This window comes from Triturus cristatus, chromosome 12 (genome assembly GCF_964204655.1).
Source record: "Triturus cristatus chromosome 12, aTriCri1.1, whole genome shotgun sequence".
In the NCBI taxonomy this organism is placed as follows: Eukaryota; Metazoa; Chordata; class Amphibia; order Caudata; family Salamandridae; genus Triturus; species Triturus cristatus.
In genome coordinates, this window is record NC_140595.1 from 34661532 (window position 1) to 34684582 (window position 23051).

Here is a 23051-nt window from a genome sequence, read left to right on the forward strand (position 1 = left end):
GGTATGCTTTTCCCCACACACTGGTCATATTTTCTCACAAGTGCTAGTTGGTGCTTAAAAGTGATGTGCAATATTACTGAGAGTTACCCGTTTCTCTCCCTTGGGACTCTAAAACTAGTTGGGTGTTAGTGAGCGTTTTTCATCAAACAACCTAAAAGGAGGACCTAAGTCCCGATTAAACTATGAACAACCACGTGCAGAAACGTGGAAATCTAACAGCAGTAAAGGCACTATCAGTGAAAATTACAGAAGTTCACGAGAGCTACAGTTCGTAACTTTGCATATTCCTAGTCAGTGATCTCAGTGCCCAGAACCATCGTTTGTCAGTGTGATTGTATGTTTCTCAGTGTAGCTGATTGTATGTTGCTGTGTCCGTTATCGGGTTTACGTGTGACCACATAATGCCCCAGTGTGCTAGCGTCTGTGAGTGCACTGGGCACCGTGTCCTAGTGTCCGTCTCCCAGTGTTCGTGACAGCTGTTACTCTCTGAATGTGACTGCCCCTCTGTTCCTCTCCCTAAGCAAATACTTACTAGTCAATTTCCTAGTTCTTAGTTCCTGTAACAGTGCACCTTTTCTTCATCTACCAGATTAGGTGTTGCTGGGTCTATGTTCGTGAGCCTGTGTAATGTTACAGTGCTAATTTCTCTGTCACTGTACTATGTCCCTGTCATGGTGCATCCGTGAAAGTCTCCCCAATTATATGTTCTATGTTCACATGCCTGTGTACGGTTGTATGTCAGAACAGAAATTCTAAATACAGAACTACCAAAATATTGTAGCACAAATTAGTGACAATCAAAATAACAACCAGTCTATATACATATATGTATTATTCTTAACTTCACATTTACATACCTTGAAGATATATACATATACTACACACTTTTTCCCACTGGTGCGGCTCTGCTAAAATTCAATTCTAGTGACGCCACTGATCGCTGACCCCTGTGCACTGCACCTGCTGCACTAACAATAACAGTGCCCCTAGTGTGTTCACTTAAAAAAAAAAGATTTAAGACCAGGCATCGCTTGCTTCTCCCAACCCAGACATGTATTGTTAGTCTCAATGCCCTCTTGGCGCTAACCTTCCAGAGGAAGTCTAGCATCTACCCTGGGAACCAGAGCAGCTGAGAGGTCTCTCATTGCCTATCATAACAGCCCTTCTTCCTCTTCCATCAGTCCACCTCCCTCCAGTGACTCACTCCCCCTCTGTTACTTCCTCCTAGAGTCCGCCCCTCCCTGGAGTGTAAATACAAGGCAAAGTTCACTTCTCGTCCCAGCTCAGCCGCTGTTCACAAACCTCTACTGAAGTTCATCTGTCTTCAACTTGCTAGCTCCTGAGGGCAGAGATGATTTTCTTCAAGGTGCGGAAGTTCCGTCTGATCCTGGACAACCCAGGACCGGAGTCCGCGCCCCTCTTCACCGGCGGGGAAACCGTGACTGGCCGGGTGCGCCTGGAGCTGGTGGCCGAGGCCAAGATCAAGTCCATCAAGCTGAAGGTGACAGGTTGGGCCCATGCCACGCTGACGGAAGATGTAGGATATAACACCACCCGCACCGAAACTTCCATGAGGCAGTACCATATCTACCAAGAGACGCTACTCCAGCCAGGTGAGAGGAGGCCACGCCCCCATGCGTGGTTCCTGACACAACTGGAGGACAGTTGTTTTGTATTGTAATTGTATTTATATAGCGCTTACTACCCCATACGTGGTGTCAAGGTGCTTTTTAACAAGTAGCCCGCTACAGCCGCTAATGACTGGAATTTAACCAGTCAGACTTTTGGTGAAAGTGTCATGTCCATCTGCCCCAGTCTATCTTTTTCCCTGTCGCATGACCCATAATGGTGTCCCTGCTAGAATATAGACCACCCTACCCCCAAGTTATTACAGACATTGTGTCTAGTCCTGGCCTTCTGTTCAGGGCCTAATGAATTCTGGGATGAATTTTGCACTAAGAAACTAGCGCTAAACATTACCGAAATTACGCCGGCGTAATTAAAATTACTCCCAATACACCCAAAATCATTGATTTGTAGGTGAAAACTTCCGAACTGGAAGCAGCGTCCCTAACGACCTGTAGTTAGCTGGTCACCCTATAAATGTGTTTCTCTCTCCGCCAACTCCTTCTACAGGCTTCGAGCGCGGCCAGCTTTCCATGAGCCCTTTGAGGGCACCGCCCCTAACACACTTTACACACATGGCGCCCTCACAAGACATTTACTTGGGGCTGTCGTTCTTTTTTGTCCATACTAAACTTTTCTAAATCTGGCACCGAGTCTCTTTAAATATTTAAATCGGAAGAGCTACTGGGCTCGCCAAGTGTAAACATTTTGATATTAAAATATGAAAGGCAGGCCACTTTGTGGCTTGCCCTGGTAGTACGACCTTGGCGCTCACTTCCTACATCGGGCCAGGTTAGGGTAGAGAGACCCTGGAAGGATATGATTTTCCCAAGATCAAACAATGTGATTAGGAAAGCCAAGATTGCCAGCCCACAACCTTCACATCACGTGTACAACTAGCCTGTCCCATTGTGTGCATTTCCCTGCCCCGGCTGCCATGTCTGTGCCTTCCTTTCTTACTACATGTGTTACTCCACCCCCTATTTTGTGTACCCGCCTCTGTTTCCTGACCTCTGTCCATGTCACTCTGTCCCATTAATACATTTTCCTGTCCCACCAGCCATGTCTTGGTTTCCATGCCGGAGTATGTCTTCCCCTGTGCCGTGACTGTGCGCCCTGTTCTAGTTGTATCTGCGTATAGTATATGGGCATAGTTGCTCGGTCTGTGGGTCCGTGTCGCGGTGTCCTTGCCTCTGTTCTTTTTGAGTGGTCAAGTCGCCCTGTCCCGTACTCTTTCATCACTGGCCTAGTGACTGCTTCACCCTCCCGCTGCCCCCTCTTTCTGTCCTAGTGCCTCTGTTTCCCGGACTCTGCTTGCCACCCTGTGAGTCTCTGAGTGCCTCCCCTGAGGTCCCCGAGGGGTTTGAGAGGTGCCCCCCGGGGGTGGATTGGGATTTAAAAGACTAAAATCAAAAGTTAACATTTTTGACCAGGTCAGAGCTGGTTTGTGTATCCGACCCACGCTCCATTGTGGTCAGCCTCAAATTGCACCTAGGTCCTGGTGTGAGATGACCATTGACCGTTGACTGTCATTGGCACTTTGAGCTTCTTAGCGCTATTCCTACTTAAAAATGCAGACATGGATATCTTTAGTTCTCCTTATTGGATTTTTGTCACTTTGGTGTCATTTTGTTTATAAAAGGTTACCCTAGTCTTACAATTCATTTCGAGACTTCTTTGGAAATTGTTTTGCATTTTGGCTTTATTCCTGTTTAGTACTGTGTAATTACTATAGCCAGTGCCTCTACGCTCGGCCTATCTGCTATGTGGCTATGCGGCTTCAATTCGTGACTTTGAGGGTTCCCTCTGACAAGGGTAGTGATTATTCCTTGAGGTGGGTAGCCACCCCCCCAAAATAACAATCCAATCTCTTGCAGTCGTGTTGTCCATGCAATGGGGTACAGAGTAGAGAAGTTGTTCTAGTGTGCGTTCACCGCCTCGGTTTCGGGGTCTCTGTCCCGGTGAGTGTGTCTCTCGCTGGCTGTTGACCAATTTGAGGAAAATAAAGGCATCTGAGCGAAGAGCACGCACAAGACAGGGAATGTGGCATAACCTCAGAGCACCAACCCTTCAGTGCCTTGTTTTTTTTTATTCCTCAGATGTTTTGGATTTTAAAGTTTTGCAACCAGGAGAATATGAATTCCCCTTCAGTTTCCAGATGCCAACGTAAGTTACTGTGATGGAAAATAAAAATCTGTGGGCATGAGGGGGGTGCAGGAGAAATTGGATCTACCAGAGAAATTGAAGTAAAGTTATGTCAACTTTATTCTCTAGATGTTAGCTTGCGTCTGGTTCCTCGCTATAGTGAAAGGCTGGCAGGGCTGGGGCAAGATTAATCAGCGAGGAGTTGTGCCAAATGAATCGCCCGGTGGGCATTCAGAGATCTCCCGTGCTCTGTAATCTGTAAATACAAATAGGCTTACATGGCTTATTATTTCACCCGGGAAACTAAACTAAGGACAGGCTTTGATTAACTTAGCAGCCATACACATAAAGCCTGGTTGTAAGTAGGCCTGGGCGGTAAATTCCGTTCGCGGAATTTGCGAAATTTGGGTAATTTCGCGTTCCGCGGAGAACGCGAAATTGCACAAAAATCTACGTTCCGCAACTTCGCGAAATTTTTTGCTTGTTCGCGTTCTCAAATGCGTGTTCGCGAGATATTTCACCCCGAGCACGCAAACAGCGATCGCGAACAGGAAAAAAGTATCGCGAACAAGCAATTCCGCGTGTTCGCGGAATTTCTGCATGTTCGCGGAGATTTTTCACCGTTTCGCGGAGATTTGCGTAACGCGATTACGCAAATTCCGCCCACCCCTAGTTGTAAGTCTGTGAGGGCTGGGGGTATCACCCTTAAACCTCTAAAAGGGAGTCAGCTCTCTGGAGGAACCTTCTTGAGTACCCATCTCAGCAGCACTTGGATAGATGCTGTCAATCATATAGAAGGAGAGATATTAAGTGTAAGGCCTCCAAGAGCTACAAAAACGGATTTGACTTAATTTACAATTACAATACAAGTATAATACGCTTCCCGGATCTTACGCTTAAGTGCTGACTTGAAAAGTTTTGTCCAGAAAACAAACCCGATTGTAAATTGGGGTTTTACATTGCAAATGTTATGAGCTACTTTTAATGACTTGTGAATAATGTGCCCGAACTAAGGTGACGTATCAGAAATGTAGTTTAATTAGTCATTTTGAAAATTAATATAGGTAAATTAACATTATGGGGTGCTACAGGGAGTAATTAGAATTTACAGGACATGACTCCATTCTTTCTGCAGTTTTCTTCCACTTAAATAAAATATATTTTGCCATCTAAGGGATATTAAACTTTAAATTTAGTAGAGAAGCAGATGGAAAAATCTGACAGCAGATTGCCTGACATGGACTTAATAGTATATCCAAACAAGCATTGGCATAGCCAATAGGTCTTGCCTTTGGGACCTTATAAGTGTTTAGCTATGCAACAGTTGCATAACTAAATACTTATAAGTTCCCAAAAGCGAGACCTATTGGCTATGCCAAGCGGCCGCGAAAGTGATCGTGATCAAACATCAAAGCGGCCATGCAGCCGCGAAAGTGAAAGTAATCGCGGTCAAGCGAGGCGCGCGCGCCCGCGCACATGCACTGTAGCTCTAGGCTGGCCTGGTAGCACTTTTTGGAGCCCTCTCAAAAAGTCTCGCCAGACCAGCGCATGGTCAGGCGAGACCTAAAAAGGTAACATTTTGGGGGAATTCACCAATGATACATAACTGACATAAGTAAAATTTGCCACGCAGCAGATGTCAGATGGCATCAGTGATGTAATATGTGAGACCCTAAGCGGTGCATCATGGTGGTTGAGTGGGCCTGGCCATGCAACCGAGCGTCCGGTGGTGGACAACCCCCGCACGAGCAGCCCCGACGGCACAGTTCTCCCACCTCACTTTTTAGTGATTTTTTTTCATTCCTGATGTGCACAGGTGGCCACTGGTTCCCGCAGGTCTCTGTAGCAAGCCAACATAAAAAAAAAAATGTCTTCCCTTAGAGCGCCTTCCTGGACCCCCACAGAATGGATAGAGGGTCAGGGTATATAGATAAATAAATAAAAAATCAGTACTCGGGTGCCAAGACCCTGAGTCCTGTAATGGCACGCACAACATTTTTCTTCACGTTGAGGCGACCAATCGCATCGCTCGTTCCTGTGAGTGACCCATGAACCCGAGCAATAAGAAAAAAAACACTCTTCCTACGGAAACTCTGATCTATCTATCTATCTATCTATCTATCTATCTATCTATCTATCTATCTATCTATCTATCTATCTATCCATCCATCTACATATTTAAAGGAAAAAATAACTCTGATCCATCCATCCATCCATCCATCCATCTATCTATCTATCCATCTATCCATCTATCCACATATTTTGAATACAGCACTGCTCATAATCTCATGTGGTGTCAGAGTATGTTACATTTCATTGAAGTCTTAAGAGGTTATTCAAATTAGCAAATGAAAAGTGACCCCCTGAAGAAAGCCATTGATGGAGTCTGAGCCCTTGAAATGATGACGTTTAATAAGGATTTTTCAGAAGGAGCAGAGAGCTGAGTTGTTTGCAGTTTGCAGCTGACTGAAGCTTGATGGAAAATATACTACAGTTGATCATTACAGTAAATTACTCCATGCTGTCACCTCTGCAGGGTGCTTTAGAAAAATATGCATTTAAAAGTGAATCACAAATAGTGTAGCTAAGATATACAATAAACATATATTATTCTGTGCCAAAGTGCCCCAAAGACCTGAATGTGTGCTTTACAAATACATGCTGCATTATGTTATGTTATTTATATCCTCATGAATTGATACTTTTAAGAAAATTAAGAGCTTAGAGATTTCCCCTCTCACACCTACTTCCAAAAAGAAAACTAACCACTCTTAATGCACTGACACACACCAGATACAGCAATTACACAAAGGAACAGACAACCTGTATTCTGTATTTTATCAATTTACAGCCACTGTTTCTTAAAAAATTGTTAGTAACTCCAGATTAGCACAGAAAATTGGGCAACAAGAATCTGAAATGCAAATAGGGGTCCCCTGTCAAAAACCATGAAGGTGGCAAACCTTACATAGACATAGAAGGAAACACATGCCTGGAGTATATAGAAGTGTACTAATGTATGGCTAGAAAGACTCAGTACTGCAGAAACATGTTTACTAGGGGTGGGCGTAACTTGCATACTTCCGTGAAGTGTGATCATAGGGAATTTCCTAAGATTACGCTTGAATTACGCAAGAACAGTAATTCTGCATTCAGCACACTTTCTTACTGCAAAAATTCCCCTTTGCATCCAAAATGGACGCAAGGATGCGTTTTGCACTTAGAAATAGTGCTAAGTGCAACGGAACATGACTAGCGCGCACTAGCAACCCCTTGCACTCTCAGATTACACTTAATTATGCAAGCAGGAATAATTGCGTAATTATCAGTAATTCCACATCAAAGAGTAACAAGGAACTGCCGAAATTTCTCTGATTACTCTGGTGTAATTGAAAATCTGCCAAGGCCTAATGTTTTCAGTATTTATTTTACAAACAGGACACCTCTATTATTTTATCTGTTTCTTGGTTTATTTTGAAAGTATGTATTCTCCTGTAATGCATCGAAAAAGTAGAAAGAGACAGACAGGCAACGTGGCTCCCTTCTAGGGATGTGTGAAATTCACATACATTTCTTTTTGTGCAAGTATGAAAAGATTTTGAAAAAATTATGCACAATTATGTGAAATGGACATCCAGGATTTAGTCCTGGACTTTAGTGTGAAATATGTCGTGGCGCATTTAGTACAAAAAAAAACATAATGCAAGAAACACAAGTGCCAGGAACAGTTGCTGCTTGCTTTCTGGTGGTTTCGTGCTCCAGCAATAGAATTTTTATCCAAATAGCGTTTAAATGCTTGGTCTGCCGAAATGACATAATTTTAGGAATTTCACGTAACAAGTGTTATTTGAAATGCAGGAAATGATGTTGGTGTAATGAACATTTTCACAGGCCTACTTCATCCCCAATCCTTCAATGGACACGTGTTCTGTAAGATCTTACCCAGGGGATGGAACTAATGGGACGGTGCCCTGTGCCGTTCCTGTATGAGGGCACCCTGACTCCTGTTCCTAAAGCCAAGTCTCTGGGGGGTCTTCAGTAACCCTGGGTGGGCAACTACGCTACGCTCGTGAAGTTTGCGTAGTTTGTGCTACTTCGCGCTACGTGAATTGCACGTAGCACAGTGTAAAATCGCGTAGCGTAGTTGGCATTTTTTGCTTGCTTTAGGTCCTCAACGTCAAGTTGGCGACCGCGAGCAAGCAAAATGACATCCCGGCGAGACTTTTTCCTCGTTCGCGATCAGCAACATCAAGTTGTCGATCGCAAGCATGGAAAATAAACCTCCCGGCGAAATTCTCAACGCGGGGTGGTCAGGTTTCTCATTGCGAGTGGTCGCGTATGCTTACGACCGCTCGCGATGAGAAACTACCAGTCCGTGTTGAGAAAGCTGCCGCTCGAGTAAAAATGTACTAGAGCAGCAGAAAACGACAGCTCACACTGTGCAAGATGCCATTTTCAATGATTGCACAGTGCAGACAAGCATCTGGCACTGTGCAATAATGGCGAACAGCGCACTACGCGTAGTGCTACGCGTATCTCGCGTAGTGCGATGTGCACTTTGCGTAGCTATGCGTAGTGCTACTACGCGAACTATGCCCAGGGTTAGTCTTTAGATCAAGAGGTAGAATTTAATATGCAGGTCAGTGCATGTGTTCCCTTCAAGATGGACGCCTGCAGTACCTGTATTTGGATGGGTCTGTTTACTCACTAGCAGTTCTACATTAGGTGCGGTACATCGTGATTAGGGTGACCTGAAACTGCTTGAAGTTCACTCATGTTTGGTGGTTCGGAGGATTCTGCACTGTTTTGCGGCATGCACGGGTATTTTCCAGGCCCTTCTCCTCTTTTTAAATTCTGGCAGGTCTGATCTGCCAAAATGTAGCCAAGGGAGGTGTTTTTTTGCATCTCGTATTTATCAAGTGGGATTCAATCTGCAAAACTCATAATTCCAATATGTGCAGTAATAGGACTTATCATACTTATTGCAAAGTGCTGGTCCACTTGCAATGAGGACCCAAGAGTGTCTTATGGGCACACAACATTGGACATCTTCATTCTTCTGTCAACAAGCCTCCTTTCCCCTTCTCTGGGCTTGGAGAACCGGCATCTTCCGTGCTTCCAGCGCGTTACGAGTAACCATGCCAAAGGACTCTCTTGTCACTAGCTCGCCTCTTAGTTTGAGAAAATTAATATCATTCGGCATTTAGAAAAGAACTTAGAACTTATTTCTTTTGTTAAACTTTCCACCTTTCTGCGATTGTTCTTTCGGGCAGCCAATAGCTACCCCCTCTCTGCAAAGCACCATAATCGCTTTTAGGTAGCTTTGCACCGTATAACAAGTGCCATCGGATATAATGCACTTGTAATACGGCGTGCGAAATATCCATGAGGTTTGTGACAGAGTATCTCGTACACCAAAATCTAAATCAGGCCCTTAGTAAACAAGCATTTGCAATGCAATTGGTCTCGTCTTTGGGACCTTATATGTATTTAGCTATGCAGCACATTAGCCTGCGTGCTGAAACATCTACTGTTCTTTAACATGGAAGTAAAGAACGCACCAAACTGCGTGACACGCCAGCTATGGGAACACATGGAGAGAAATATTGCCTTTCAGGGCGAAATGGTATAGTCCAAAGCTCTGTTTTTAATATAAAATCAGAGCCTTTGGTGGTCATATCACTGAAAATACAAGATTGGAAAAAAATATTATTGACTACGGTTGCTCGTGAAGACAATTTCAATGGACTGCAATCCAGAGAATGCTAAAGAGATTCTTGTATTTTACTGACCTCTGCTGGTCTTTTTCTATCAAGAAAGTTAAATAGAGGCAGTTGAACAAAAAAAAAAGTCCCCAAGCGGAAGAAGACAAGTCCTAGGGCTGATCTCCAGAACCCACAAAGTACATACATATAAGTATATAATAAGTATATACTAAAGTATTTACAAGAGGTCTCGAATGCTCGACCTAAAAACGTATGTATTAATAAATACTACTGAAAATGGCTCATGGCTTGTTTTGAAAAAAAAGTAGTAAGGATTAACACTAGTCTATTATGTTAGGACAGAGACACTTTTCCCGTTTCTCGTACGTTTCTCCATTTTCTTCTTCCCTAGGAACCTGGCCAGCTCCATTCTAGGGACCTATGGGAGTATTAGTTACTGGATGGAAGCCAAGCTGCACCGGCCGTGGGCCTTGACCAAGAACTCCAAGATCAACTTTGAAATAATAGAAACTGTTGATGTCAACAAACCGTACCTACTGGTGAGTCTTCGAGGGCCAAATCGTACATGGGTGATTAAACAGGAATACATTTTGCTAGCACTGTCTCCCATTCGACAGACCAGACACACACCAAATGTCAGTCTATAGGAATTTCAATTTTTCCTTGGATAGCAGTCAGATAAAAATCCATCTTTCACCAAACACAAACTCTGGATGGCCACTCCTACTTTTGAAGACGCGCCATATGATGCTCACACCACATCTAAAGAATTAAACCAGCACCCATAAAACGCCCTTTTGGGATACTGCTGTACTTATCGAGGTACGAAGAAATTATAATTGAATATAGAAGGTAAGTTATAGGTAAGCACAGACATCCAAGCTTTATACCACTCTTGGGACCTGAGGTCTCCTACAACCAGACTTCTGGTTGTACCCTGATTTCACTGGACCAAGGTCGAGCCTGCATCTTTTCTGTTACATCTGATAAACTCCAGAATGCCATCCCCCTACATTTGAGAGCAGAATCCAGATTTTTTTTCTTCTGCAAAAAATTTAAATCTGTTTCCCAGTACTTAAATCACTCGCTCATATCCAACTTGTTGCTGTCCATCCCTTTCCTGTGCCAGGAAACCTTATAGGCGATTATGCATTCTACAAAATTATAAAACATAACAAATATTGATTTTCTATTCGCAACTCCACAATAATCCGGAGTAAAGTATGGTAATCTATATTTTTGTGTGAGTTTATACTTACCTGTAAATACTTAAAAGAATAATATTTTTGCAGTAAATATCCTGGCACCGAATATTTTTGTAGTGCAATGTTTAATACTCAATATTCTGAGTGAATAAATCAGGAAACACCATTATATAAGGGTGTTACATCATACCCAGGCAATCACATTTTAAGGGCGCTTGTCCCTTGCACTGTTGATATATCGCCCTATTTTGGCATTCAGTGGCAAACAACAATGTTGCTTAGTGGAAAGAAATGCACCCTAATATTTTGTGGGTTCAAATGATTGTTCAGAGTCTGCTCCTATTGCATCAATCCGATATGCCCTGAGATTGGTGCTGAAAAGGTTCTTGGCCGTTCCCCAAGTTCAACTGGATGCAAGACTAGGCAGCTGATTTACACCCCGGAGGATGAGTATGACTCCGTTAGGGCGATGGAGTAAAATACTCCGTGGTCCTGACAGCGTACCCGTCCTCCAACTCCAGAGATGCCCGCTGGTCTCTCAGGCATCCCATACATTGGCATGAACTGCCATCACAGCGGTTCTTGTCAATGTTTTAAAAGAGAGGATGTGGTGTTGCGGCCAGAGCTGCAGACTTTGCAACAGGGGACTAGGTAACCAGGTTCGGGTCTCAGCGCTGGCTGCACATCCTGTGATTCTGGGCAACTTAATCTTCCCGTGCCTGAAAAAACAATGAATGTGTCTTTCTGTAATGTAATTGGTGCTGATGTAAGGTGCTCCAAAGCCTTTGGGTTGTGTTCGCGGTATAAAAAAAATGCACACAAAAAAGTGTGAAGGGCGGCTCTGTCAATACAACGGAACTCTCCATCAAACTTTTGACCTGTTTTGCTTTACATTCAATATCAAAATCGGAAACCAGGATTTAGTATTTGAAAATAAAAAAACAAATTAACCCCGCACCATGGGAGTGGTCTCCCATAATGTGTAGGACATTTTACAATTTTCAGTGCTCCGCACAGAGGTAACGGGCAGTGAAAACTGGCCATTTGACTGCCCACTCCAACTCATGTGGGTGGTGAAATGGCTGAACCTCTGATTTCTCGTACTCTGTCAGAGGTGTCTACATACTGAAGGTCCGCCCGACTCTAAATGAAGCGACAGAGCACTCTCTCCACCAAAATCTTAATCGGGCCGAAATATTCAGCAACAGCCGTAGATAAAGGGCAAAGCAAATGCAGCCACCAAAGTTTTTCTACTTACTTTGGATTATTACTACTATTAGAATGTTTTGTATTACTACTTTTGTACTATGACTATATTTACATTCATTAAATAGCTTTAGCCATCTTTGGACTGATGTTTTCGGCTGATGCGTTTGTGACTCCTACGGCATTGAACAACGCTTATCCTCTTCCTCTGCAGAAACCGCGGCACGATAGACAGACCAGAAAGCCCATGTGTTGCTACAGTGGAGAGCTTTCCGTGACTGCTAGGATTGACCGTAAAGGCTACGTCCCAGGTACTGTGAAGCACCGACATACATGCATCCGCAGTCCCGCTGTTGATGAGAAGAGTTTACTGGTATATCCCGAAGTCCATGTGGCTGCCTTGAAAGTTTTACCTATCCTTTCCACCATGAACCAATCTTTAGTGACAAGGATTTTTGAAGGGCAAAAGTGATCTATTTTGTATATGGAGCATTTTTGTGTGTGGAATATAACACACAATAGTCTGGTGTCTGTCAATAGCGACATGATAGCTCGTAAGCAAGAGCTCTACAGATACAACTAGTATGATATGTCGTGTTATGTTGTGTTAAGTTATGTAAGACGTGTTTAGTTAGGATATGATTAGGTATATTGTGGGTGGACACATGCTACAAAGCATCTTCTAAATTGATGCTAAGACACTATGAAGCAATACATAGTTGAAAACAATTAATATTATAATGTTTGTTTATTCACATTTTCATCTATGCAAAAATTGCTCAAATCGTATTTGAACACCTAGAAGCAAAAGATGTTGACAAGGAACAGTAACATAATTATATAGGGGCGGGCGGAATTTGTGTAGTCGCGCTACACAAAGCTACGCGAAATGGTAAAAAATCTCCGCGAGCCCGCAGAAATTCCGCGAACACGCGGAATTGCTTGTTCGCGAAGTTTTTTCCCTGTTTGCGAACGCTGTTTGCGTGCTCGGGGAGAAATATCTTGTGAACACGCATTTTGAGAATGCGAACAAACAAACAATTCTGCAAAGCTGCGGAACGCAGAATTTTGGGCAATTTTGCGTTCTCCACGGAACGCAAAATTACCCAAATTCCGCAAGCGGAACGGAATTTACCGCCCAGGCCTAATTATAAGTTGCTATGCGAACTTTGAAAACAAATAAGATTAATTATGGAAAAACAATTAGTGAAATATCATCTGAAGGCTTGTTCCTATTGTACAAGCTGTAAATACATGTAATTAATGTACTCAAATTATCTTTTGTTAGTTTTACGCCTTTATGTACCTGATGGAATCGTAGAGCGCTGCCTACATTTTTATTAATGTTTGCTCAAAATACAAAATCACACACATTCCTCACACCAGCTGCTAGATATCCTGAAATATTTGTAGCTGTGTAATCAGGCTGATTGATTTTTCCCAGATGTGTAAATTTATTTGAGCAAGTAATCAAAGTGTATCTCTAAGATAACCACTGTTCGTGCTCCCTGCCGTTGATTGCTAAAATAAAACCCGCATCCCGCGAAGACCAAAACAGCGGAGCTCTATAATGAAATGGGCAGAGCAATGAGACTTGGATTTGATAAAAAAGATTTCCTTATCTGTAAATCTAGTTACAATTTAAGAATAAGAGTTAATTAAAATTGTTAAGAGTAACTTGAATGTAAACAGAAATCTAAATGTAAAAATAAAGGGGTGCGCATGAGTTCTCCACTTGAGACAATATAATGCCCCGCGATGTAGTCGATTCAATGTAAACACCTACAACGTGCATGATCGTGTTGGTAATATTCCATGATATTATGTTTTAAGTTATGAGATCTTAGATCAGACTGCATTCATTCACACACAATGTGTGAGACCAATGAGTTCCTAAATCAAGGCTCTTTTTGTATAACATGTCTTCTTTAGGCCGTATGGCCACCTTACGTGAAGCGCTATATGTAAAGCTCGACAGCTGCTAATGCTCAGTAACACGTTTTCACTCTTTTTGTCTAGGTGACATTATCCACATTGTCGCAGACATCGATAATCTCACTTCCAAGGTGGCTCGGCCCAAAGTGTCCCTTGTACAGATCAAGAACTTCTATACCTCTACGTTTCATGGCAGTGCAGGAACAGTAGTGGCAACCATGAAGTGTGAACGTGTGGCCCCTGGAACGAGTGGGACGTGGCACTGGTGTGGCCTTCAAGTACCGCCCCTCGCTCCGTCTACTCGTCGTTGTTTGCCCATCAGTTTGGAGTACAAATTAATGGTGAGACTTGGACAAGCTACCCTACATAGAGGAATGGACGTTGGGGGCGGGGGGGGGGTGGGAAATGGAAAGACACCATTAATACCCTTTATAGTTCCCAGAACCATTTGGATCTGATATTCCAGGGTCCTCGTGTTATTCCTCATTACGAGAGAAATAACCTGTAATCCCAGCTTTTTGCTGTGGTGATATTGGCTCATCGATATGCCCAGCCCTTAATCCGGAGAACTCTAAACACGGTCAAGCGAATGGATTTATAATTTAAGAGAGTTATTTGTGCTGTGGCAGGGCCCACTACCCAGAAGTGCCCGCCTCATGGAGGACCACCCAGCGCTTGGCGAGAATCATTTCAGCAAAAGTGCCCAACACAGCAGATGCCAGCTCGCCAACATGTCCTGGGTGCTGTTTGGCTTTTTGTATTATAGAATCAAACCCCCAAAGGGTATCTTGTATTTGCAATGCAAAATATTAATATCCCAGACGCTCGGGAAGTGTTCTCCACGCATATGGTGGGGGTTGGAAATTTGTTTTCTGCCAGGGGGCACTTGCTTCCTTGGCAGACCAATGCAAAAAGAACAATTGATGGACGGAATGCTGAACAATGTCAAACGTTCATCCCCAGTGCAGAGATCTGGGCCTAAATCCATCATTGTTTTGCTCACCATGCTGAACCATTTTGGACCTAGCCTTAGGCAAATCAGTCTTGACCCTGCTGCCAGTGGAAACAGTCGGTTATGTTGATCTGTTTAATGAGGTTTTAAGACACATATACTCAAACACATTTTCAAATGGTCTTTGAAGGTGTAAGAATTATCCAGATATCTGTGGCTAGGGGATTTTTCTCCAATAATACTAAAGTTAAAGAAACCAAACATTTTGTTGGTTACACTTTTGCCGGGTCATTCAGGCCAGCAGCAGCGGAGACCTTTCCTGCTCAGCTTCTGTGCTTAATAAGAATTAAAAGCATGCTTCTATTAAAAGCAAGCTTCTTGCTGCAAGGACTCCCGGAGCCAGACATTCCCGCGAGTGCAAGATGTGTTATTGGCGCCAAGAAGCAAACACTTTACCATCAGCGGCCCCTCCACAATAGCAGGGGAGAGTCCCCCCAATGACTCAGAGCCAGCTGCTGAAAAAGAAAAATATATATTTAATTATTGTTTTACTTTTCAGCACCTGTCTGAGCCAGCATGTGTAGGGAGGGACGGGGCCGAGCCATGGGAGGGAGGAAGAATGGAGTGGTGTGTGCACTTCTAAATGCGAATGTCTGTTTGGCTGGCCGCCTTAGGCCGGCCAAACAGACATGCGCAGTTTTTCCAACTGCTGCTGCTCCTGTGTCTGCTGGGAGCAGGAAGCAGAGGAACACCGAGGCACGAGGCGGGCGTCAGCTGGTAAGTCTTATTTTTGTTTATTATTAACACCCCCTTGCAGTCCCCCTCCTGTGCTCACCCCTGCAGCCCCTCCAGCTCCCAAACCACTTTTTGTTTGTGCCGGCCGCCAGTGCACTTTCCCCGGTACAAGGCACCATGTAACAAACAGAGTAATAGGTCAGATGAGTGACACAGAGATGCAACCAATTGCTGCCTTCCAGTCTGTGCCCACCTTTTCCTGTCTTGCCCAATGCAGACAACCTGCAAAGCTCCAGAGGCCATGCCGGGCCCCCTGCAACATTAGTCCGTTGCACTCCTTGGTCAAACATGCAAACTCTGGCAAGCAGCCATCTTGTGACAGCGGCACAAGCTAGAACAGACAGAGAACTTCCCAAAAAGCAAAGCCAGGTGCATTAATCAAGTAAGGTGTAGTGTTTTCCAGAGACACAACCTTACTTCACACTGTAAATGTAACAAGCGAACACAGAGGTGAGGAAAGCGAATTTTATTTTTTACGTCCAATTTCTAAACGACTATAAGTAAGACCATACGTAACAGTTGGAGGTGTCAACAGAAGATGAGGACATGGGCGGAGCTCGGCTCACAGTCGCACTCAATATTTTAGGCTTGTTGGCCACACTGGGATCAGGGCCTGTACAGGTGTTGACTTCTGGCTGCAGATATAAAGTTATGAGTCACAGAACTACAACTCTAGCTTTGGAATTCATGGTGGAGAAGAAGTGCTTCCGGTGAGGGAGGAAGTGAAAGAGTTGGTAGTGAAAAAAAACAGGGGATACCTAGAAAAGTGGGACCGATAATTTAAGGATGTTAGTATCTTTTAAACGGCACCATGTGTAGATATAAAGATGGAATCACTAACAATAAATAAAGGAAGGCTCACAAATACCACTAGGAGAAAGCGGAAATTGAATGGAGGCTGTGGGGGCATTTTCATTGGCGCATGGCTCCATGTTCCACATCTGCTGTGGTATGGTTATAGTTTTGTAATTTTTTTCACTTCTCATTTCACAACCATAGAGTGACGAGAGTCTGTGAAGTTGAGGGATAAAAATGTGGGAGGACACGTGTGTGTAGTAGAACACACAACAAATTATGGGATGACTAGTAGAAAATAAAGCATGATGGTTGAAAAGTGAGATGGGTGGAACCAAGACGGCGGTCTGTGGCGGACGGTGCTTGGCTGAGAGAAACCAAGCTTGAGTTCACACTAAGCCTGGGCAAAGCACTACGCTACACTCGCGTAGTTTGCAAAGTTTGCGCTACTTCGCACTACGCGAATTGCACGTAGCACAGTGCAAACAGGGTACTAAGCAGTTCGCAAAGTGCTACGCGTAGCTTGCTAAGTGCACTTTGCGTAGCTACGCGTAGCGCTACTTCGCAAACTACGCCCAGGGTTAGTTCACACATGGTGTTGGTAACCAAAAAGATTTAGTTATTACATGTTTGAGTATAAAGATGTGATTGGAAGGGAGTGTTCGTGTGTGGTATCCGGAATAAATATCAGAAGGGGGATATTTTGGGAGGTGTCCTTAAGGGGAAGGTTTACCTTTGCAAGTTGTACTGGGAGTGCCAACTGCTCTCACCTCCAGACAGGGTTTTACAAACACATCTAAGAGAACGGTTCGAAGAACCGCTTTTCTTTTGAGTCTTTTCGGAACTTTAAATGAGAATATTTTTGGTGGAAATCCTGCTTTAAACATGTTAAGCATTCCCTGCATGTCCGTTTAGAATGGGAAATAAATGTGTAATTCATTGCATTAGAATCATCTAATTTTTATTAACAATTGTGTTTCCTCTCATGCGTGCCCCCTGGGCAGATTAGTGTTAAGCTACAGTGTCTAGTGAGGGCAGAATTTGATTTGCCCATTGTCATTGGGACAGTCCATTTGGGTCCAACCATGAGCCGAGCATCCAGCGTTAGCAGTCAGGACAGCGCCAATTTGGACTTCAAACACGTGGCCGGCCCTGAACAGTCTGAGGGTGAGTATCACCTCCATGGCTTCTGTCGTCAGTGACTGATGTGTTATGACTCTAGCTAAAATGGATCAATAAAGAGGTCGTGCATAGTCAGAATATCGCCAGATTTAAAGATTGTGCCCTAAATATAGTCTACAAAAATATTGCCCCGGAGTTATATAAAAAATCTGTACATAATAATTTTGCACAATATTTATGATACAATATCTATGTCAGATGATTTTTCTGTAGACAACATTCTGATATTGTAAAGAGGTGCACCGAAAAAAATGAATTTAGTCCATAGTCATTTCTTAAAAAATGTTCTTTATTTTAAATCACAAAAAACAGCCAGCGTGTTTTGTTCCCCAAATGAAAGTGTGGAACTTCATCAGGGCTTAATAAGGAAAAGTTCTAATGTGCCATGAGGATACACCTTAAAAGTAAATTTTTGCCTTTTGATAGCGGTATGCTTCAATTTTACAGCTTGACAGCTTGATAAGTGTGAGGAGTCTCCTTCTGTGGATCTGTAGGATTATGAAAACGTTTTGATGAAGTTCCACAGTTTCATTTTGGGAACGAAACGTGTTGGTCGTTTTTTCTGATTTAAAATAAAGAACATTTTTGAAGAAATAACTAGGGACTAAATTTATTTTTTTCAGTGCACCTCCTCCTGTTCAACAACCATCGCAATCTGTACTCAGCGGCACTGAAGGGTGACAAGTGCTGGAGGAGTTGTGCACGACTCTCAAAGACGTATTTGCAGCAGTAAAGTGAGGTGCTATCCAATAAGTCTGTCACGCTGTTTTGCTTTGGTTTTCAATATTCTAGTAGTAAATCCTGCACCATCATCAGCAAGAGCGTTATCATGGTCCACGACATCAAAACACTGGATCGATTGCTACTCACGACACCAATAACTACAGCTTAATTGTTGTCAATGACATACTCAACCACAGCTTGCTCTGTCCCTATGACATCATCGGAAGTAGTTTCATCACTGTAGCATCATGAACAATGCCTTGACTGTTGCCAATGATGTAATGAACCAAGCCTTGATCTTTCCTTATGACATCATCAGGAGTAGTTTCATCACTGTAGCATCATGAACAATGCCTTGACTGTTGCCAATGATGTAATGAACCAAGCCTTGATCTTTCCTTATGACATCATCCGAGGAGTTTCCTCATTGCAGGATCATGAACAATGCCTTGACTGTTGCCAATGATGTAATGAACCAAGCCTTGATCTTTCCTTATGACATCATCTGAGGAGTTTCCTCATTGTAGGATCATGAACAGTGCCTTGATTGTTGTTCAAGGTCTCCTTAAAAAGGCATTGTGTTACTTCTGTCTTTTATAGCCATGACAAAAAAGCAGAGACAAATGCTACACTATATTTAGTTATACACAAGGCCTATTTCAAGAATTAGCATGGCCAATCCAGGGCGTCTCTGGGTGCTCCACAACGGAATAAATAGATTGTGTTCCTTAAGACGATCGTTGGCTAGCAGTGCGTGTCGTAGGTTTTAAAATACTTTACGTGTGCCCGATGAATGTAGTACGCAGGAAGACTTGGTACAACCAATTGACCTTTTCTGCTTCTTTCTAGAATGTTCCGCAAACTCAGTGAATGTGTCCGATGAAAGTAGTGAGCACAGCATGTCCCTTCTGCTCCCGGACAACATCCATCGTCCCCTGGAGGGGACAGGCTGAGCCTGCATCGAGGAATTCAGAAACTGAGCATTACTCCTGTAATGTAAGGTGAGCGCATACCCCAACATTTACCACTTGAGGCCCATACAGGCTCCTAAAACCCTGCTCCTGTGAGGCCTCCAGTATTTTATCCTGAATCATTGCAGTGACAACAAAGTGACCGAAATAGGACTTGCCCCGTCCTGTATCTCTTGCAATCCAAAGCAAGAGGCATTCTGGGATGGTCTCTTATTTGATGATGTCTGGTTGGGTTTTGAGTAGACCTGGGCGGTAAATTCCGTTCCGCTCACGGAATTTGGGTAATTTGCGTTCCGTGGAGAACGCGGAATTACCCAAAATTCGGCATTCCGCGGCTTCGCAGAATTTTTTGCTTGTTCGCGTTCTCAATATGCGTGTTCGCAAGATATATCCTCCCGAGCACGCAAACAGCGATCGCGAACAGGAAAAAAGCATCGCAATCAAGCAATTGCGCATGTTCGCGGAATTTCTCCGTGTTCGGAGATTTTTTTACCGTTTCGTGGAGCTTTGCATAGCGCGACTACGCAAATTCCGCCCACCCCTAGTTTTGAGACCTACGGTGACATCATTCACTGGATGGCCCCTTTCAATGCTGCAAATTAAACAGTTGAATCTTTGCCATGTCATATGAAAGGACTAGGTAGTTGCAGCAAATAATGGATATTGTGGGGGCACAATGATGTTACTATTACAACTATGTATAAAAGAAGTTTGTGTCACAAATGAGTTCCAAAGGAGTCTTTCAAATTTACTTAAACCTCTTGTTGAATATACCACCCTGTTTTTGTCGAAAATAAACAACTGCTTTTTGCGGTGTTCTTTGCATTTCTTGTATACTTTGATACCAGAATCATATGTGACAAAACAAAAGATTGCTCAGCTGATTAAACATGCTCCAAAACGAAAACATACCACCCACTAGCATGGAAACAACTTCTTCTAGATTGGTGTTCTCACTTTTTGTCATAATTAATCAAGTATATATTTAGAATATGTACCACTGACTAACTGAGGTGACAATCAATTTCTATATGTCAACACGTTTTGGCTCATCATCACATTTGTTGGAGCCTTAATCAGGATGGAAAAAAAGCCTATAAACAAGTCTTGCGGCTGCGTAAATGATGAGCATAAAGACATTCTGACTTTGTAAAGCTAATGATCACACCAGAAAATCATTGGTGCATATTCTAAATAGTTACCATGCTTAATAAGGGCTGTAGGGCTGTGTGCTTGTCTTGTACACATCAGTGTCAAATCCAAAAATGAAACCCAAGATGCCCAAAATTGGCAAACTAAGATTGAAACATGGCTATATCACCTTCAAAGAAAAGGCTAAAAGTCTGCTGCAATTTTAGCTGCAAGACTGAATTACATAGGAAAATTCTAAAGGGCTTACTTCCTTAGTTGGAGAAGAGGCCATCACTCCCAAAGCATTTTTTTCTAAAAAAACAATGAAAAATTAAACAACAGGAACGTGGGTGTTTTGCAACGGAGCAATATTGATGTAACTACTTTTTCATAGCAACTTTTTTGTTACCTTCTTGACAAAAGATTCTTTTTGTGGCCTGAGGGAAGGCGGGAGTGCTCGACAGTAGTACATTGTTGCCAAAAATAGTAGCCTGTGTAATTATTCAGGGTGCTGTATGTCTTGTCCTCTTTTATATTTGAGGAAGGATAAAAACTTCTCGTTGGATAAATAACACTTTAAATAGTCAAGGAAAAATGGTGAAATTATGTATTCATGGTGGACCACAGAGCGTTCACTAATTCTTTCTTATACCTCCACAGGCATTGCCCAAATAAAATGACCTGAATAAGACCTGCTCTGCGATTGGATGAAGACATTAGGACCCAAAGATGTTGAACAGCGGAATAAAAAAGAAAAAAAAGAAAACCTTTCTGGGGTTATAATACTTGAATTTCCATTTCCCTGCTGGAGGAGGCTACTGACGGCGTAAGATGGACATACAGGGTACCCCCCCTTCTATTTGTAGGGTCTCCAGTGAATCAAAAGAACAGGATCATCTACAGCACCGCACCAGTTCAGCGGTTGAACTGGTGTGGACTTTTGGTCTCAAATGCCGTGGTTCCATGGCTTCATGGAGTGGACAGTCCTTACACCGACAGACGGGCACCATATTTAAATAGGAAGGCACTTTGTGGGAAGCAGCCCCCCCCCCCCCCAAGTCCCTCCATAAGGGCAAATCTGGGCTCGAGGAGGCATCCATGATCGACGGGGACAGATTGGGGACATCTTCTTGTCGGCCTCTGCAGTGAATCTGAAGGAATCCAAGGACGGGACCAGCTTTCCGAACTTGCTGGGACTTCGGGTCCCGAGTGCCCCAGAGACCAGGACTTCCTGTCTTGCTTACCCTGACAATCCTGAACATGCGCAGCAGCCATTGATTAGAGGCTGAATCTCAGAAACCTCTAATTGTAAAGGCCCTCCTGAAATATTGCATGTGTTTATTGTTAAATAGCTCCAAGCGTGCCATGGTTTTATGGAAGCACTTCCCATCAACCAAGGCTCTCGCTCATCACTGATTCAAGCAACTTGCTTCCTGAACCAGCAGTCGTGCGGAATATAGCTGTAAAAGGTACACTTTTCACTGTACAACAGCACTCCCTGTTGCTTTAGGCCATCCTACACAAAACTCTTATGTTCTAGCAATCGCACACCTAAAATGAAGCTGTACCGCTGCATTCATAAATAATTCACCAAGTCTCAACAGAGTTGATGGGCTGCATCACACATTAAAAACCTATACAAACAGTTGTCAAAATCATGGTCCAGCACTCCTATCCTGATGAAGGCCTGAAATATCATGAAAAAGGTTGAAACGCTTTGACCACAATAGCTATACTGTTAAAAGCATTGAAATACATTTCCCATAAAGTACCGGATTTTCTTATGCATGAAACATGTTGTACATAGATACAAAAAGTACATTTTAAAGCATAACATTTCGGTGACATCCTGCATTTGATGTGTTCTGTGGTGGACACATGACCCAAAGTCATAGAGCCAGGGTCAGGCCGACTTGCACCTGTTAATAAATGAAAGAAATGGGAAAGATGAGTCCATCTTTCTTCTTTCTGACCCAAGTTCTTTTTAACGTTTCTTTTTGTTGTTGTCTGCTAGGCTCACTTGTTGGACTTGGGCCCCTGTCCAGCTTTCTCAATGATGAGATAAGGCTCCCGGCTTTCCTTTTAAACTGATTTTTACATATAAATACAGATGGAAAACTTGTATTCCTTTGTCTGTATTTATAAATATAACAGATTATTCTCCCCTCTACATCACCCCGCCCTCTCGAGTCTAGGCTAAGCACTCTGCTGCCAAGTGAGGCTGCTCTGTTAATGAGCGGCCCTCTCTACCTCCCAGACAGCAGCGGGCCGGGAGCGCTTATCGGCCTTTATCAATACATCACACAAGTATTGACCATGCCATGGGTTAATGTGGCAGCTATTGCCCCCGCCAGACATCCTGTTAACACCATGACGTTCGTCATCTGTTGTCTCACCAACAGCTCCTAGGAACTGTCTGTCCAGAGGCATAGTTTAAAGTGCAAAGAAATGGGCAAGCAGCGGGGCAGCTCAGCTGGCTTTCGAGGCTGCGGGGTAGCTCTCGGCATGTAAAAGCATTCCACATTTCTGTAGCCCGATCTCTAATTGTATTGAGAAAGATGGAGCCCATAACAAGTGCATGAATCTTGGTGGCCTAAAGTGTCAACCTGTGGGATCTGTCTTTACATTTCTTTTTTTTATTATATGACAATGGGTGTAT

The 23051-nt window shown here is 43.4% G+C and overlaps 2 protein-coding genes across 3 annotated transcripts in view; one reads left to right on the forward strand and one right to left on the reverse strand.

The window, feature by feature from the left end:
* The window catches only part of PEX11G (peroxisomal biogenesis factor 11 gamma), a 507211-nt gene that overhangs the window by 215115 nt on the left and 269045 nt on the right, over positions 1-23051 (reverse strand). The window lies entirely within an intron of this gene.
* On the forward strand, positions 1272-22369 carry LOC146772325 (arrestin domain-containing protein 3-like). The gene is made up of 8 exons (XM_085637655.1): positions 1272-1613; positions 3726-3792; positions 9889-10036; positions 12123-12219; positions 13928-14184; positions 17390-17552; positions 19140-19291; positions 21053-22369. The coding sequence occupies exons 1-7, from the start codon at positions 1352-1354 to the stop codon at positions 19241-19243; spliced, it is 1098 nt and encodes a 365-aa protein (XP_085493781.1). The 5' UTR covers positions 1272-1351; the 3' UTR covers positions 19244-19291; positions 21053-22369.